Source organism: Cydia amplana, chromosome 16, assembly GCF_948474715.1.
Source record: "Cydia amplana chromosome 16, ilCydAmpl1.1, whole genome shotgun sequence".
Lineage (NCBI taxonomy): Eukaryota > Metazoa > Arthropoda > Insecta > Lepidoptera > Tortricidae > Cydia > Cydia amplana.
The window spans coordinates 15,075,039-15,090,396 of NC_086084.1; the positions used below are offsets into that span (position 1 = coordinate 15,075,039).

The window sequence follows — 15,358 nt, forward strand, 5'->3', positions numbered from 1 at the left end:
TTAATGTGAGCTCAAGTGGCGTATGGGCCGTATGGCAGTCTTAATATCAGTAGTTACTAGCTTATATGAATTCACTTGCCAATAATTTTCTCTGATCTCAGTTGCATCTTTGTTTCACTTAGAGCGGTGATCGTGCGCCTCTTGAGTTCGAGTCTTTCACCAAACGACTAATTTTAATTTCTCCTTCGTTTGAATAATGCCATCTTTCTCCTCAGGCAGTCTGGCGACGTCAGTAGAGGCGACGGGCTACGCGCTACTCGCGCTCGCGTCGTGCCCCCGCACGTTGCGCGCCAGCTGCGCGCACGACGCGCGCGCCGCCGCGCGCTGGCTCTCCACGCGCCGCAACGCGCAGGGCGGGTTCGCTTCTACACAGGTACCGGCGCCATTTTCTTATATCCACCACACCTCGGACACTGGCGATCAAATGTATGAAACAAACGCGTTCCTACGCACACAGCCTAAGCTCGTGTAGGTGAACGCGTACCATGCTTGTATGAGTGAGATAAGACATTGTAGGGTAACTGTGAGGTAGCCGAGAGCGGGTGGGCGGCACTTTCAACGTGATGCCTCAGGAGTGTCCATACTGTACGCTAGTACTCTTTAATACGAGGGTAATTTGAGAAGTAACTTGTTTCGCCTACGTATAGATGGCGTTGACGTCAACTCTGTATGTATTGATTTAGTTTAGTAATTATTATATTTAATATGTGGCGTCATGTCATTTTAGGCAGGAATTTGACATTTGACAGTAGTTCAAACAAAACTGGTCTGAGTTACGCGGGAAAATGGGAGAAAATTGGAATTCGTGGAGTTTTTCAGTTCTTTTTTTGGAAGGCAAAACTGTGAAACAAATCCATAAAAGGATTTTACCTACGTTGGGTAGTTCGTGTCCTTCCTAGGGAACGATTTGACTTTGCGTAAATGAGTTTAAGCGAGGCAGGACATGCATTAAAGATGCACCTCGCCCTGGAGTCCCGAAAACAGCACTTTTACCCGAAATCATCGATAAAATCCATGATTTAGTTTTAGCCGACCGAAGATTGAAAATACGCGAATTAGCTGAAGCCACAAACATCTCTTCTGAGCGGGTGCGTTTTATTTTACACGACGATTTGCACAAGAAAAAGCTTTGTGTAAGGTAAGTGCCGCGATTACTGACTCCAGAACAAATGCGTATTCGCATGTGAACATCTGATGAAGATTTGCAGGTGTTTAAAAAAAATCCCACAGATTTTATTCGCCGTTTTGTTACTATGGATCGAACCTGGATCCATCACTACATCCCGGAGACGAAACATCAGTCGAAACAATGGGCTGGTCATGGTGAGCCAACTCCAAAGAAAGCCATATGCATTATGTCTGCTGGAAAGGTGATGGCGTCTGTGTTTTGGGACGCAAAGGGATACTTTTAATTGCCTACCTGGCCAAGGGAAAAACTATAACTGGAGCATACTACGCATCACTTTTGGATCAGTTACAGGCGGCAATAGCTGAAAAATGTCCAGGTTTGGCAAAAAATAATGTGATTTTTCACCATGACTACGCTCCGGTGTATTCAAGTCGTGTCGCTGCACAAAAATTGTCGGAGTTACGATTGGAACTTCTTCCACACCCTACTTATTCACCAGATTTGGCTTCGTCGGACTATCGCCTCTTCCCGAAACTGAAAACATTACTCTTAGGGCGAAATTTTAAGTCCGATGAGGAGGTTATATGGGAGGTCAATGCGTATTTCGAGGCCCTTGAAGAAACCCACTTCCGTGAAGGCATAGAGAAGTTGCAGACTCGTTGGGACAAGTGCGTAGAACTTCGGAGGGATTACGTAGAGAAATAAAATAAATACATTTGCAATATTATTATTTTTTGATATGAAACCAAGTTACTTCTCAAACAACCCTCGTACTGTGTCTCCACTATGTCGCTTAGGCCCCGTAGACAACATGCCAATCGCTAACGCTCCGTAGCGAACGAAACGCAAGTCACTTGTCACACTAATATGGAAGAGCGATAGAGACACCAAGCGATTCGATAGCGAAGCGATAGCGATTGTCACCTTGGCTAGGCCGCCAGCTGGTCTATATCGCTCTTTATCCTAATGTCATCTAGCCGTGGATATAACGGACGCCAGGTGCTTCAATGCCCTCTTGCATTGGCCTCGCACAACAACCCGAATAGATTATTTTTAGGGTTTCGTACCCAAAGGGTAAAAACGGGACCCTATTATTAAGACTCCACTGTCTGTCACCAGGCTGTATCTCATGAACCGTGATAGCTCGACAGTTGAAATTTTCACAGATGATGTATTTCTGTTGCCGCTATAACAACAGAATAAAATAAATATTTAAGTGGGGCTCCCATACAACAAACGTGACTTTTTTGCCGTTGTTTGCGTAATGGTACCTACGGAACCCTTCATGCGCGAGTCCGACTCGCACTTGGCCGGTTATTTAAACTTAGCATAAGACAAGGGCCTCACAAATATCTGCCTACCTTGATCTGTTATTTTTTACAAACCCACAGGACACCCTAGTGGCCCTAGAGGCGCTAACCGCCTGGACTGCGTCACAACCCCCTGCGCCGGCGCACCTCACCGTGACAGTCAAGAGCGGGAGCGCGACATCCAGCGTCCTGCTCACACCTGAAGCTAAGGTGCCGGAGCTTATGAAGATGCCGATGGGGATGCTGGAGGTGACTGTGGAAGGTGAGATCTTGCTTTAACACGCATCTTTGGTCCTAAACTAAGATACACGTGTGAAATGAACAGACAAGGAGAGCAAGATTAAATGTACTTATTGTTTCTCTTTCTTCTTTCAATGGAACGCTTTTAACAGTTTCTGTTCCTCAAAGGAGGCCAGTGGTTAACACTAAACTCAAAACGCTATCTTAAAAAAACTTCATAGGTCAATGACCTGTCCCAGTAAAGTGAGGTACCTAGTGTGCGTGAAGTGCGCTTGTGTGTGAAATGGGGTAAATTGTCAGAATCTGAAAATTTCCCATCGCTACCGTCGCCTTAAGATGGTTCACTAATATTTACTAGACCAGGTACTTACTACATGAGCGTTTCTTTTATTTTTTGCAATTTTTACATATTGTGACCTTTTTTTGCCAATTTGTGTTATTTCTACTCAGAATCAGGAGCTCTTTCGATCCTAATGGGATTTAAAAAATGTCCCAGAGTATTTTCCTATTGTATTACCTTTTCCCCATTTACCTAATTTCTGTGGCGGTAACAAAAAGGAAAGTTTGAAAAATGTAAGTAAGTTTTAGGACAGTTTTCCCCTATAAGGATGTAAAGGGCTCGCGATCCTGACTAGAAATAGAGTCTGTGCGGAAAGAGAAGAGTCGTGGAATGTATTAGGGCCCAATACATTCCACGACTCTTTTCTTTCCGAACAGACTCTAACATAAAAGTGGCAAAAAAGGTTGCCACTAAATCGTAAGTATCACAAAATAAATAATAGTACTAAGTACAGAAGACTCACTCTCTAACAAAACGCGTCTGTTACGATCAGCAATCAGCACAGATATGGCCGCTAGGTGGCGACAGCGCCACGCGCGGCTTATGGCTCTCCCCAAAATTGGGGCCGAACGGATGTACTTTTAGCTACCTGTAGCAAAGCGACGAAATCGCGAAGTGAGACACGCCTGTAAGTGTTTAGTTTAGTAAGGAATAAGAGTGCTCAGTGCTTTGTCAACAACTGTCTAGTGACTAATTATCTAAGCGTGTTTTATTACTGACATTTAATATTCCTCACCGTAGGGTCCGGATGCGCGCTGGTCCAAGCTACGCGCGCCTACCACACTCTTACACCGGTATCCAGTGACAGCCTGCTATCTGTACAGGTATTTATGCAAGTCACCAATAGACTTTACAATTTCATGATTGGTGTTAGGTATAGACGGAGGATTTGCTATTTGCTCACTTCGGGACATCAAGCTGAGTGAGGACATTTTAGCACAATGTTCTGTTCGTCTCAATGAAGTATGTATATTCTATTTGTTATTTGTTAATTTTTGTGCTAATAAATATTACTTACTTACATACATTGTGGCCTAAAAGGGTCAAACTCAAAATTATGTCCACCTTCTTTCCTGTAGACATACCCAAAAGTTAAAATTGTTTGTGACAGGTATCGGTGCGCACCGACGGCGCCTTCAACTGCGACAATGGTACCAACTGCTTCTGCGCTGCTGTTGTTGAGGTAGGTATACACTTACACTTCGCCTATACACTTCGCTACGCCAACTGTTTCACTCACTTGAATTTTGACTTCGGGCGCCCCCGCCCTGTCAGCGCGCGCGCAACGAGCGACCAGGCGGGCGCCGCGCTCAGTGCACGAAGGGCAGCCGCCGCGAGCGCTCGAGCCTGAGAAAGGACCCCCGTAGGGCCCGAAACATGTCGCCGATTTATATGATCTGTGCCGATAGCGACTAAAAATTCAAGTGAGTGAAACCGTTGTCGTCTAAACAGTTTAAAATATGTCTCACAAAAGTTTAATCTCGACTTCGCTACGCGTTCAAAACAAGAAGGCCTAGCCAAGACACTCGGTCAGCATTTCCTATTTCCTGACCTTATAACAATTTACTATTGCAGGCCTGTGTGGTATGGACGGGCGAGTTCCCAGAGATGGCGCTACTGGACATCACGCTGCCCGGCGGCTTCGGCGCAGACGCAGCGCTACTCTACGCTCAGCTGCAGAAGACTGATACACGTAAGTAAATAATATATGATATCGCAGGCAAATTGTATGATTCCGCCTTTTGTAAAAGTTATACAAATTGCTGAAGGATCCGCTTTTGGATCTGGATGGCGCTGCGGAACGGCTGCCCTCCCTCCGCGCCTCCGATTTCGCAATTGCTCTTTAGGGGTAGGACAGACAAGACCACCTGGATAGTTGGGTGGTCTGATTCGGTTTTGGGTGACCATGAGATAGTGGTGTCATGGTGTGGTATAAAAGTTGATAAAACATTGATAAACAGCAAATCATGGTCACTCTTAGACGGCACACGTTTACGTTGACACTATTGAGCGCAGTAACAATTTGCCTTCGGCAATTTGCATAACGTTTCACGTTTGTAGAATGACGCCGTTAGTAAAAGGCGGAATCATATACAATTTGCCTGCGACATATATAGGTTACACTTTTCGTTTGTTTTCTGTTTGGCAGTATCAGTGGTGCATTTAACCCTCCAACAAATGTTTGACAAATAAATGGTAAAAATTTCAGCTCTCTAGCATTATCCAAGCCGAAACTACGAGGGTTCGAAATACGACGAAACGTGCCGAGAAAAGATATGCATTGCCTTTTGCCCTTTAACTCGTCTTGGCGGGGGCACGGCCGTGCCCCCAGATAATTCTACTAATTTTTGAGGGCTCAGAGGGTATGGCAATTCGTGTCTTAATTATCACTAATTCGCAATTTTTGAAGTGGAAACTTCCTTAGCAGCGCTGTGCACTTTTTGAGGTGGGGAAAAAATGTTAAACTCGCGACAGATCACGTGACCGTAAGACGGACACGTGACCTGATCGAAAAACTGTTACAATGTCATTGAGTTTTTCTTTATTGATTTAAATGCCATCTAGTGAGTTTCCTCTAACTGGTATTAATATAACTCGAGCACTAACAGTGATGTGCTTAGGGGTTTCAAGTAATGCGATGAAATAACGCTAGATGGCGTTAACCTCAATTATACAGACATTTTGCACTAGTTATTGAGTTTTCACTTCTGCCGGCACTCCCGGAGTGCAAAACGTTGTTTTTTAAGGTTCCGTACCCAAAGGGTAAAAACGGGACCCTATTACTAAGACTCCGATGTCCGTCCGTCCGTCTGTCACCAGGCTGTATCTCACGAACCGTGATAGCTAGACAGTTGAACTTTTCACAGATGATGTATTTCTGTTGCCGCTATAACAACAAATACTAAAAACAGAATAAAATAAAGATTTAATTGGGGCTCCCATACAACAAACGTGATTTTTGACCGAAGTTAAGCAACGTCGGGCGGGGTCAGTACTTGGATGGGTGACCGTTTTTTCGCTTGTTTTGCTCTATTTCTTGTTGATGGTGCGGAACCCTCCGCGCGAGTCCGACTCGCACTTGGCCGGTTTTTTTTTCCAGTTCTCCGTCGCATCGAGTTGTCCCCAAGCGCTGGTCGCGCCACACTGTACCTCGCAGCGCGTGGTGGCCGTCTGCGCGGAGCTCACAGATGCTTCTCCGTCCACGCCGTGGGACCTGCTGCGGCCACCAAACCGGCTTACGTCAGGGCTCAGGATTATTATGTACCAGCGCATAATGACACGCAGGTACGTAGCAGGGATGTTGCGGATGCCGATTTTTTGACATCCGCGGATGCGGATGCGGATGCGGATTTTTAAAGTCTCACATCCGCGGTACGGATTTTTAAAGGCTCACATTCGCGGATGCGGATGCGGATGCGGATGCGGATTTTTAAAGGCTCACATCCGCGGATGCGGATGTCAAGATAGTACCATAAAAAACGTCAAATATTACATTTTAGGAATTTTTATTTCAAAAAACCAGCCAAGTGCGAGTCGGACTCGCGTTCCAAGGGTTCCGTACATTAAGTCCCACTCACGCTTGACTGCTCATTTCTAATAGGTTTTTTTGGTTAATGACTAAATTACCTAGCAGTCTAGCATGCTAAGACGTTCCTGTACCGACCTGTTCCACATCCGCATCCGCATTAAATCCGCATCGATTTTATGCGGATGCGGATGCGGATGTTGAAAATAATGCGGAAGTTCCTCGGTTGCGGATGCGGATGCGGATATTCGCAACATCCCTGGTACGTAGCACTATTACTGTCGTGTTATCAAGCTTAGACTACGCTATCTTGCTGTGGCGGTCGATGTAAGACATGGTAAGACACTAAGGATAAGTAGACATAGGTATCACCTGCATAATTAATAAGACAAGTATGATTGAGTAACACGTAATGTCTAATGTTAAGCTATGCTATAATATGTGTCTCTCAGTAGAGGTTCTATGCATGGTCAATGGGTAGGTGTAGGGGGCTATTCATAAATTACGTCATTTCAAATTAGGGGGGGGGGGGGGTCTGGACATCGGATCGGATGATGGTAGCATGTTGTAGGAGGAAACGGGGTCATACGAGTCATGATTTTTGGATGATTTTATGGTCAAAAATCGTCAAAAATAAATGACGTAATTTATGAACAGCCCCTAGGTAGGTCGTAGAGTCGAAGAAATATGTGACGTTATCTATGAAAAGGGACCTTATTGTCGATGGCGCTTACGCCATTATTAATGATCCCCCGATAGTAATACAATGTCGCGTGACGCTGTGCGGCGTAAGCGCCATCGACAATAAGGTCCCTTTTCATAGATAATGCCCCATATTAAGTAAGGACCGGAAAACCTCTACTAAAAGCGTTATTACACCTATGCGTTTTGGGTTAGATACGACTGTATTGATGGGGAGAGACTATCATTAGTAATTTAAGCTATAGGTAATCACACTAAAACCTTATGTACGCGACTCAGCTCAACTTTTGAAATGGCTGTTGGGTACAGCCGTTATTTGTGATCAGGCTTTGTTATATATACCTTCGAATATCTTCCTAGGTAGAGTAGGTACCTACTCATTAAAAAGAAATACAAAATCGTTTCTTTTCAGATGTACACGATACCTGAGGATTGTCCATCGAGGATCTCGCAAAGGAGCAACGACTATTTACGTTCAGACAACTTGTTCACCAAATCCCTGTCAGAAGACGGTGAGATCCTGATAAACGACGAATTTACTTTCGAGGATGTGGCTGACGGTATTCCTCTAGAAGATCCTATTTACGATAATCTGACAAAAAAAGATGAGACAGAAAATAAAAATACGAATCAAAAAGCCAGTAACTTAGTAGCAGATAATGAAAGGAAACCTAAATTAGAATCTGAAAATGAAATCATTAGAATTGATGATAAAATTGACAAGAATTTCGACAATATAGATGATAGTGTTGATAGTAACGTTAATCCAGGAATAAACAATAAGACTAACGTAGATAAACCCGTTGACGATTCAGAAAAAGAACTTCCAGAAAAGAAAGAAGTAAAAACAGAGCATAGAATAGAAATAAGAGATGATAGTAAGCAAGAGGCAGGGGTGGATAATCCGAAGCTATCTAGTTTCCATGTGGTGAATTCGGCGAAAGATCTGGATGTTCCCGAAGGGATTGAAGGACCGGTGCCTGCGGTTGTATTGCCTCCTCCGAATTTTGTACCGGTTCCACCTATTACAGCGGGTAAGTACAAAGTGAGCAATTCTCAAAAAGTTTGTTTCGATCACATCTTAGATTAATATCATCATCATTTTCCTCGCGTTGTCCCGGCATTTTGACACGGCTCATGGGAGCCTGGGGTCCGCTTGGCAACTCCCAGTTATTGGCGTGGGCACTAGTTTTTACGAAAGCGACTGCCATCTGACCTTCCAACCCAGAGGGTAAACTAGGCCCGTATTGGGATTAGTCCGGTTTCCTCACGATGTTTTCCTTCACCGAATAAAATAAATAAAAATAAAATAAAAAATAAAAATAAAAAAGCCTTTATTATTCCAAAGTCTTACATAACATGCATTACTACTATTTTTACTTTCATTACATTATAATTATTTCTTGCTAACTAGCATGCATTTAAAAATAGTTTTAAATTGATAGTGTTCTAGAATATTATTATTATATTTTTTTAATAACTTATTATTTTTATTTATGTTCGCGTAGTTATATTATTATTCCATTGTTTAGAAATTGTCCATTTAATTGAGAAAATATTGATTTTACAGTAAGAATAGAATGTCATCCTTCACCGAATAGCGACTGGTAAATATCAAATGATATTTCGTACATAAGTTCCGAAAAACTCATTGGTACGAGCCGAGGTTCGAACCCGCGACCTCCGGATTGCAAGTCGCACGCTCTTACCGCTAGGTCACCAGCGCTTTTTTACATCTTAGCCACCCACTTACCAGATTTCCTTACACATTTGGTAACAAAAAAGGAATGTTTCTTAGAAACTTTCTGGGACATTTTGGGAAATGTGGTGGGAGTTGTTCAGCTTCATGTACTTTACCAGCATACCAATTTTTATAGAAATCTAAGATGTGATCGAAATGTACAAACTTTCTGAGAATTGTTCAAGTAAAGAGTTAAAATATGATCCATTGATGCCGGATGAACATGATCATAATTTTTTATGGAACCTGACATGAAACAGTAGCGGAATCTGTGAGGACATTGCTGGGGATAGAAGTATTTTTTCGCAGTCATGACGCCAAAAAGTCACCCAGTACCGGGTCAACCGGGATTTTCTAATTCCGGGGTTATAGCTTCTATTATTTATTTCTCGAATACGATGAAACGAAACGCTTTACGTTTACGTTACGTTTTATTCCAAATGATGATGATGGTATCCTGTTGACCCTCATCAGGGACATAGAACTCTCAGAAGGGATTTCCACTGTTCATTGCACCGTCCTACGCGGCTCCGTCCAAGGTTATTTCAAAGTATGCATATCACTAAGATGACAGAAGCTCTGTTATTCTCGTTATAAAAAAAAACTCAAAAATAGACGTAATAGGTAGGTATATAGGTACTTAATCCCATAGTTGCATTTATCCCGGTCGACCTTACCTAATTTTGGACTCACTTTAAATATTGCTTCTATTTTGCAGCACCTGACGTAGCCTTCCCGTCTGTCCAAGCCAACCCAAAGGCGTTCTACAGCTACCCGCCCTACGGTTACTACATCTATTCTGAACCTAGGCATAGATACGTGTATAAGCGCTAGACTGATAGTTTTAAAAATTGGTGGGTAGGTCTCCAGCTCCACTATTCTTCAGTTAAATCTTGGCTAGAGTTCTTTATCAGAATCTGGACTAAGAAAGAACTCGTGGTGTAGTCTACTGAACTACTTTGATTTAAAATTAGCGCCATCTAACGATTACATTGTGTACTTAAATAAGCACCAAGTTTACTACTTTGTGAACTGTATAACACAATGTTTAGTTCATCTAAAGCTACTTAGATGTCGCTAAAAACAATCTTGTGTTAAAGGGGCCTACTCCTAGTCTACTCGGTTTCCAGGAAAATATGTTACAAAAGGATAACATCTAATTGTATAGTTTAAAACATTATTAAATAGGTAAGGAAAACTTGTCCTTTACTAGTAATTAAGTGCAATGTATAGTTTAAGATTATTTATTACCTATTATAATCTCAGTGGATTTCTGGACCTCCTGAGCCCTTAGACGTAAGCAATATTGTGAATCCGCCGCCCTTGTATGAAGGCTGTGATTAAACGATTTTATACCGAGGCTAGTGCAGTTTTTGACCCACTCCTTTCCAGGCGTACCTAATCTGTCGCTGTCTACTTGTCATAGCTATATAATATATTCTTATGGCGCATAGTCTCATCCGCTACTATTGGTATTGAGTTTGAGCTAAACCTACCTACCTAATTAGTAGCTAAGTATATCATTATAATACCTACCCTACTTTTCGTTGCCGCCGCTGAATGCAGCTAATTATAAATATAAACCCAGATATTAATAACTTGTCCCAGTCATTCAGTAATCTGAATTCCTCTAAGGGCCGGGGTAATAATACACAGACAAGATGTTATGCAGTAGGTAGGTATCTTAAAACATCACGTAGTTATTTCCTTTTAAAAAGGTATTTCAAAGAGAGGCGAAGATGATGCAGATCGTGATCATAATCATAAGTACCTTTCCAAAAACGATATAGCCAGCTTTTTCGACAGTAAATTGTTGGTTTGCCAGTGCAATGCACAGAAACACAAACTTAATACCAACGATATGATAACGTTATCGCCAGGACGATAGAACTGCACAATACGGGAAGAGATACATAACTTTGTATTTATCTTTTAATAATTTTATAATAAATTATAAATATACTACAATTAACTACACAATAATACATATAGCCTCGAGGCAATCATTTATATACCTAAGCCACACTTAAGGAAAACTTGCCTAAGCCTTCATTCCCTAACAACCATAAAAATGTTAGTATAAAGTATTATATGATCTGTGGTATAACAATAACACAACAATAACAACAAATGTAAGTCCTCACAAGTTATTATTATTTTTCTACTCCAGCACTTAAATGTGTCAATTAAATGACTGACAGTGATATCTAAAGCAATGTCATTTGAATGATTTGTCTATAGGCTCATAAGATGACTGCTAGCAGTCATCTTATGAGTATAATACAACTGCTTTATTTTTTTTAAAGATACAAGTTCCGATCATCTTGATTGAAAGAGGTATGTTTTCATTTACAATAATAACTCTTTTTTTTTTAAATAATAACTCAATTTTTTTTAAATAATAACTCTTTTTTTTTAATAATAACTCTTTTTTTTTGCTGCAGCGCTGTCATAGAAAAAGTAATGTATGCAACAGCTCATAATTGGTTCTTAAAATTCTCGGGTCTTTTTTTACAAAACTCGACTACGTCTCGTTTTGTAACTTCGACCCTTGAATTTTAAGAACCCTTATTATATCACTGTTGCATAAACTACTATTATATACCTATATCAACCTATATTATAGGTATTTAATACTCATACTCATATTTCATATTATAGTTGAAACAATCTATCTCGGATTTACATAAGACCACTGTAACACCCTGTAACCTATGTTGGACAAAGAAATAATTCTAATTTTGATTTTTACCGTTAAGTAATAACATATCCATAGAACGATTTTTACCCCCTCCCGCCTGTAGTATATGCCAAGAACCTAAGATCCTCCCTCCCCCCCTTTGGCCAGGCGTGGTATTTTGAAGACCCCCCCCAACCCCCACCTCCTCTCTAAACTGATAACGTAGTACGGGGCCGTTCCCTAAGTGTGAGATCAGCAAATTATTTAAGGCTTGGCCAGACACAGAGCGCGACGCAGCGCCGCGTGATGCCGACGCGATGACTGTTCAAACAGGGCGCGCGCGGACCGCGCTCTCAACACGCCTTCATCGCGCGCGCGCGAACGCGGCGCGGCCGCGCGCCACCGCTCGCTGCCTAACGTCCGATCCGACTGATGTGACCCAGCGCGGCGCAGCGCTGCGCGGACGCAAGGGGCCGCGCGGCGCGGGGCGCGACAGAAGCGGGGCGTGATACCGGCGGGACGCAGTCTGTTTGACGTCGGTAACCTGTTAGCATGTGCCGCGGTCGCGCGGCGCGGACTCCGCGCCGCGCTGCGTCGCGCTCTGTGTCTGGCCAAGCCTTTATCAAACTTGCCAATAAACCAGGAAGTGGTGAAACTGGTGAACCACGAACCAAATAAAAGGAAACAGTAGTTAGCAACATTTTAATATATATTTTTATTCAAATGAACTCAATCATACATTACAGAATACTTGAATTTTAAATGTACGTTCTTTATTAAAATAATTATAATAATTACAAAATAATCCTTAGCGGCATATAATTACTTAGAAAATGTTTGCTCTTTAAGCAAAGTATGGACAATAATTTACTGAATTTTCCATCGCTCGAGCAACTCTCCCTTTGTATTGAAAAATATTGGATTCATTATGTGCTCTGCTCAATGTGGCTTAAAAGCTACATGGACAATTTTTTAAATTAACTATAATTAAATGCACCATTGTAACCATCTATAGCTCCTTGCTGTAGCCCACAAACATAGATATTAAGAAATAAATTACCTGTCGTTTGTATAATGTAACTGATTTTCAATACTCTCTGTAGGCCATGTCATGCGAGCAACATTAAATTCTTACATGCCAAAATTTCAACAGCAAATTGTTTATAATCCGATTGGTTGATGAGATCGCATCACGCGCGCGATTGGTCGCGACTAGTTGCGTTAGACTGCACGATTGGCTCGAATTCGTGAGCGACACCGCTGTACTAGCACCATTCTTAGTGCCATCACGGCCATAATATTCTTGGCTTCGATGTCTTATTTCACTTTTGCTGTAAAAATGTGAAATAATTAGCAATTGCATGAAATAAAATTATCTTTACTGATAATTGACAATTTGCATAAATTAATTGAAGATTTTGTTCATATTGCTCACATAACAATAAGTTTCTGTCCTCACTATTTTAAGTTTCTGTCAAACTATTTAGCATGGACTTAATCCCTGTAAAGATCTAACTTTTATTTTTATATCATTAATATTTTCGTGTACTTTTGATTCACAGTTGCATGTGTCATGCTGCAAAAAGTATTAATATAATATTAGGTCTCTAAGCCTTTGAATGCCGGAACGTAATCTGAGTATGAGGAAACTATTAGAAAAGAAAACCCGGCACACAAAAAATTAAACTTAAAGCTTTTCTAGGTATAATGTTAAATGCACAAAACTCTGTTAGTGGAATTAAGTTTGACCTAAAAGCATTGTTATAGTGATAATCTTTTCTACCTATTTGATTGTTTACAAAAATAATCTGAAGTGATAAAGCAAACATTAAAAGTAAATCATACACATAATCAAATACAATCAAAGATCCATTGATGACCCACCATATGAGTCATACTGTAAAGGCAGGTAATACCGAAATGTGAATTTCTGGTTGATAGTAATAACTTCATTCGTTGCTAATAAGGATGATTTTTAATTGCATTTTTGTCAATGGCCTTACAAATGACCAATGAAATCGAATTTTTAGCCATGAAATGGCAGATAGTGACAGTCTGGCCTTGTTAATTATGTTTACATCTGGACGATTTCTACAGGCCTTTTGTATAAAATACTGACATTTAAATCATCCTTGTACCATAACACTTAATTTTCTGCAACAATTACCAAAGTAAGACGCTATACGACCTTGTAGTCACTCAAAACTGTCAGTGATACCTTGCTTTCAGTAACAAAATGCAATAAAATTTAACAGTTACGATAGCGTTTCTCTATATAATCATAGATAAATACGCACCGGAGAACCGGAGCCCGTAAACATTTGAACAAGATACTCTTACGCGAATATGTACAGAGACGCGGAGCGCCCGCTGCGGCTCAGAGCGCAGCGGCGAGACATCATTGGCTCTTCAGCTCCTTGCCAATGGAATACGACACGAGCCGCGCCCAGTCGATCTTGCTGCGCGTCACGGGCAGCTGTCGCCGCAGCGCCTTGAACGTCGTGTCGCTCATCGTCTTGTAATTATCGGATATCGCAGTCTGGTACGCGTTCTCGGCCTCGCCAACCAGTTTCACGAACTCCTTGGCGGTCGCAGACTCACTATTGGCGACTATGGGCGCGCGGACTTCTTTCGAGCTGACTAATTGGACGTTTCCGTCCTCGTAGTAGTGCACCTGCACGCGCAGCACGCCGCGCAGCTCGGCTGCGCCACCACCCACGGTCAGAGACCACACCGAGCGCCAGCGGCCGTTCCAGTAGTTCTTCGGCTGGAACTGATGGTCCTCGATGCAGGCGACGAGCGACACGGCGCCCGACTCGAGCGCGCGCCCCACCACGAGGCTGGCGCCGTGTTTGTAGTGTGCCGCCACGTACGCTGTCAGCTCTTCGTCCAGGGCCGCGCGCCACGGCTCCGCGACGCGATCTGGCTCGTAGGGCTCGTACTCGGAAGCCTCCTTACGCAGGTGATCATATTTGAACGAGCGCTTATTTCGCGGATCGAAGAACCGTCCTCCGCTTAGCTCGTTGTGATCGGTCACTAGAGTGTGCAGCTCCGCATCCTCCAGCCGCACGGGCGTGAGCTGGTCCTTGTTGTACTGCGAGAACGCCCCGCTCGCGCCCTCCTTCAGTAGGCTATCGTTATTCAATAGCACCCTCACATCGTTAAACACCTCATTGAATTCACCGGGCGGCGAATGAAGGATAAAATCTGAAACGATTCTAACTTTTTCCTGATCACTGATCACTTCGTCACCGTCCGCCGCCATGTTTAGCACTTTTGACACAAATGAGAAAAATGACGGTGTCGACGATTATGTTGCCAACTTAAAAAACGTTCAGAATTCTACCAGATATGCAACATCGTTTTCATAAATAAATGCTTTGCCTTTCTCTTGAATTCATCGTTAAAATTATCTGATTCAATTTATAAATCTAATATCGATTCAATGTACGTTAAATGTACACACAATCTATTTTTAGCATTTTAACTTCTTGTACTGTTATAAAAGTATTTAAGTGTTCGAACGTCTTCTTAGACGTCAACGACTAGCATGTACAAAGAATGCGACCACTATTCATAAGTTTTGTAGAGTAAAGATTAATTAGGATTATTTATTATTCTATATTAAAATTAACCCCAATATTTAAGATATCATCAAAAATATATTTTTCCGTAGCTGTACCTAAAATT

General features: G+C 42.1%; 2 protein-coding genes across 2 annotated transcripts in view; one reads left to right on the forward strand and one right to left on the reverse strand.

The window, feature by feature from the left end:
* LOC134655468 (pregnancy zone protein-like) overlaps nucleotides 1-9,822 on the forward strand; it is a 43,364-nt gene extending 33,542 nt beyond the window's left edge. The window contains exons 24-31 of the mRNA XM_063510931.1: nucleotides 216-373; nucleotides 2,521-2,701; nucleotides 3,761-3,843; nucleotides 4,131-4,202; nucleotides 4,595-4,712; nucleotides 6,120-6,304; nucleotides 7,660-8,281; nucleotides 9,707-9,822. Of these exons, the coding sequence (XP_063367001.1) occupies nucleotides 216-373; nucleotides 2,521-2,701; nucleotides 3,761-3,843; nucleotides 4,131-4,202; nucleotides 4,595-4,712; nucleotides 6,120-6,304; nucleotides 7,660-8,281; nucleotides 9,707-9,822 (1,535 nt within the window). The remainder of the gene's footprint in view (nucleotides 1-215; nucleotides 374-2,520; nucleotides 2,702-3,760; nucleotides 3,844-4,130; nucleotides 4,203-4,594; nucleotides 4,713-6,119; nucleotides 6,305-7,659; nucleotides 8,282-9,706) is intronic.
* Nucleotides 9,823-14,012: 4,190 nt separating this feature from the next.
* Nucleotides 14,013-14,970, reverse strand: LOC134655040 (F-actin-capping protein subunit alpha). The gene has a single exon (XM_063510498.1). The coding sequence runs from the start codon at nucleotides 14,931-14,933 to the stop codon at nucleotides 14,067-14,069; it is 867 nt and encodes a 288-aa protein (XP_063366568.1). The 5' UTR covers nucleotides 14,934-14,970; the 3' UTR covers nucleotides 14,013-14,066.
* Between the last annotated feature and the right edge of the window lie 388 nt (nucleotides 14,971-15,358).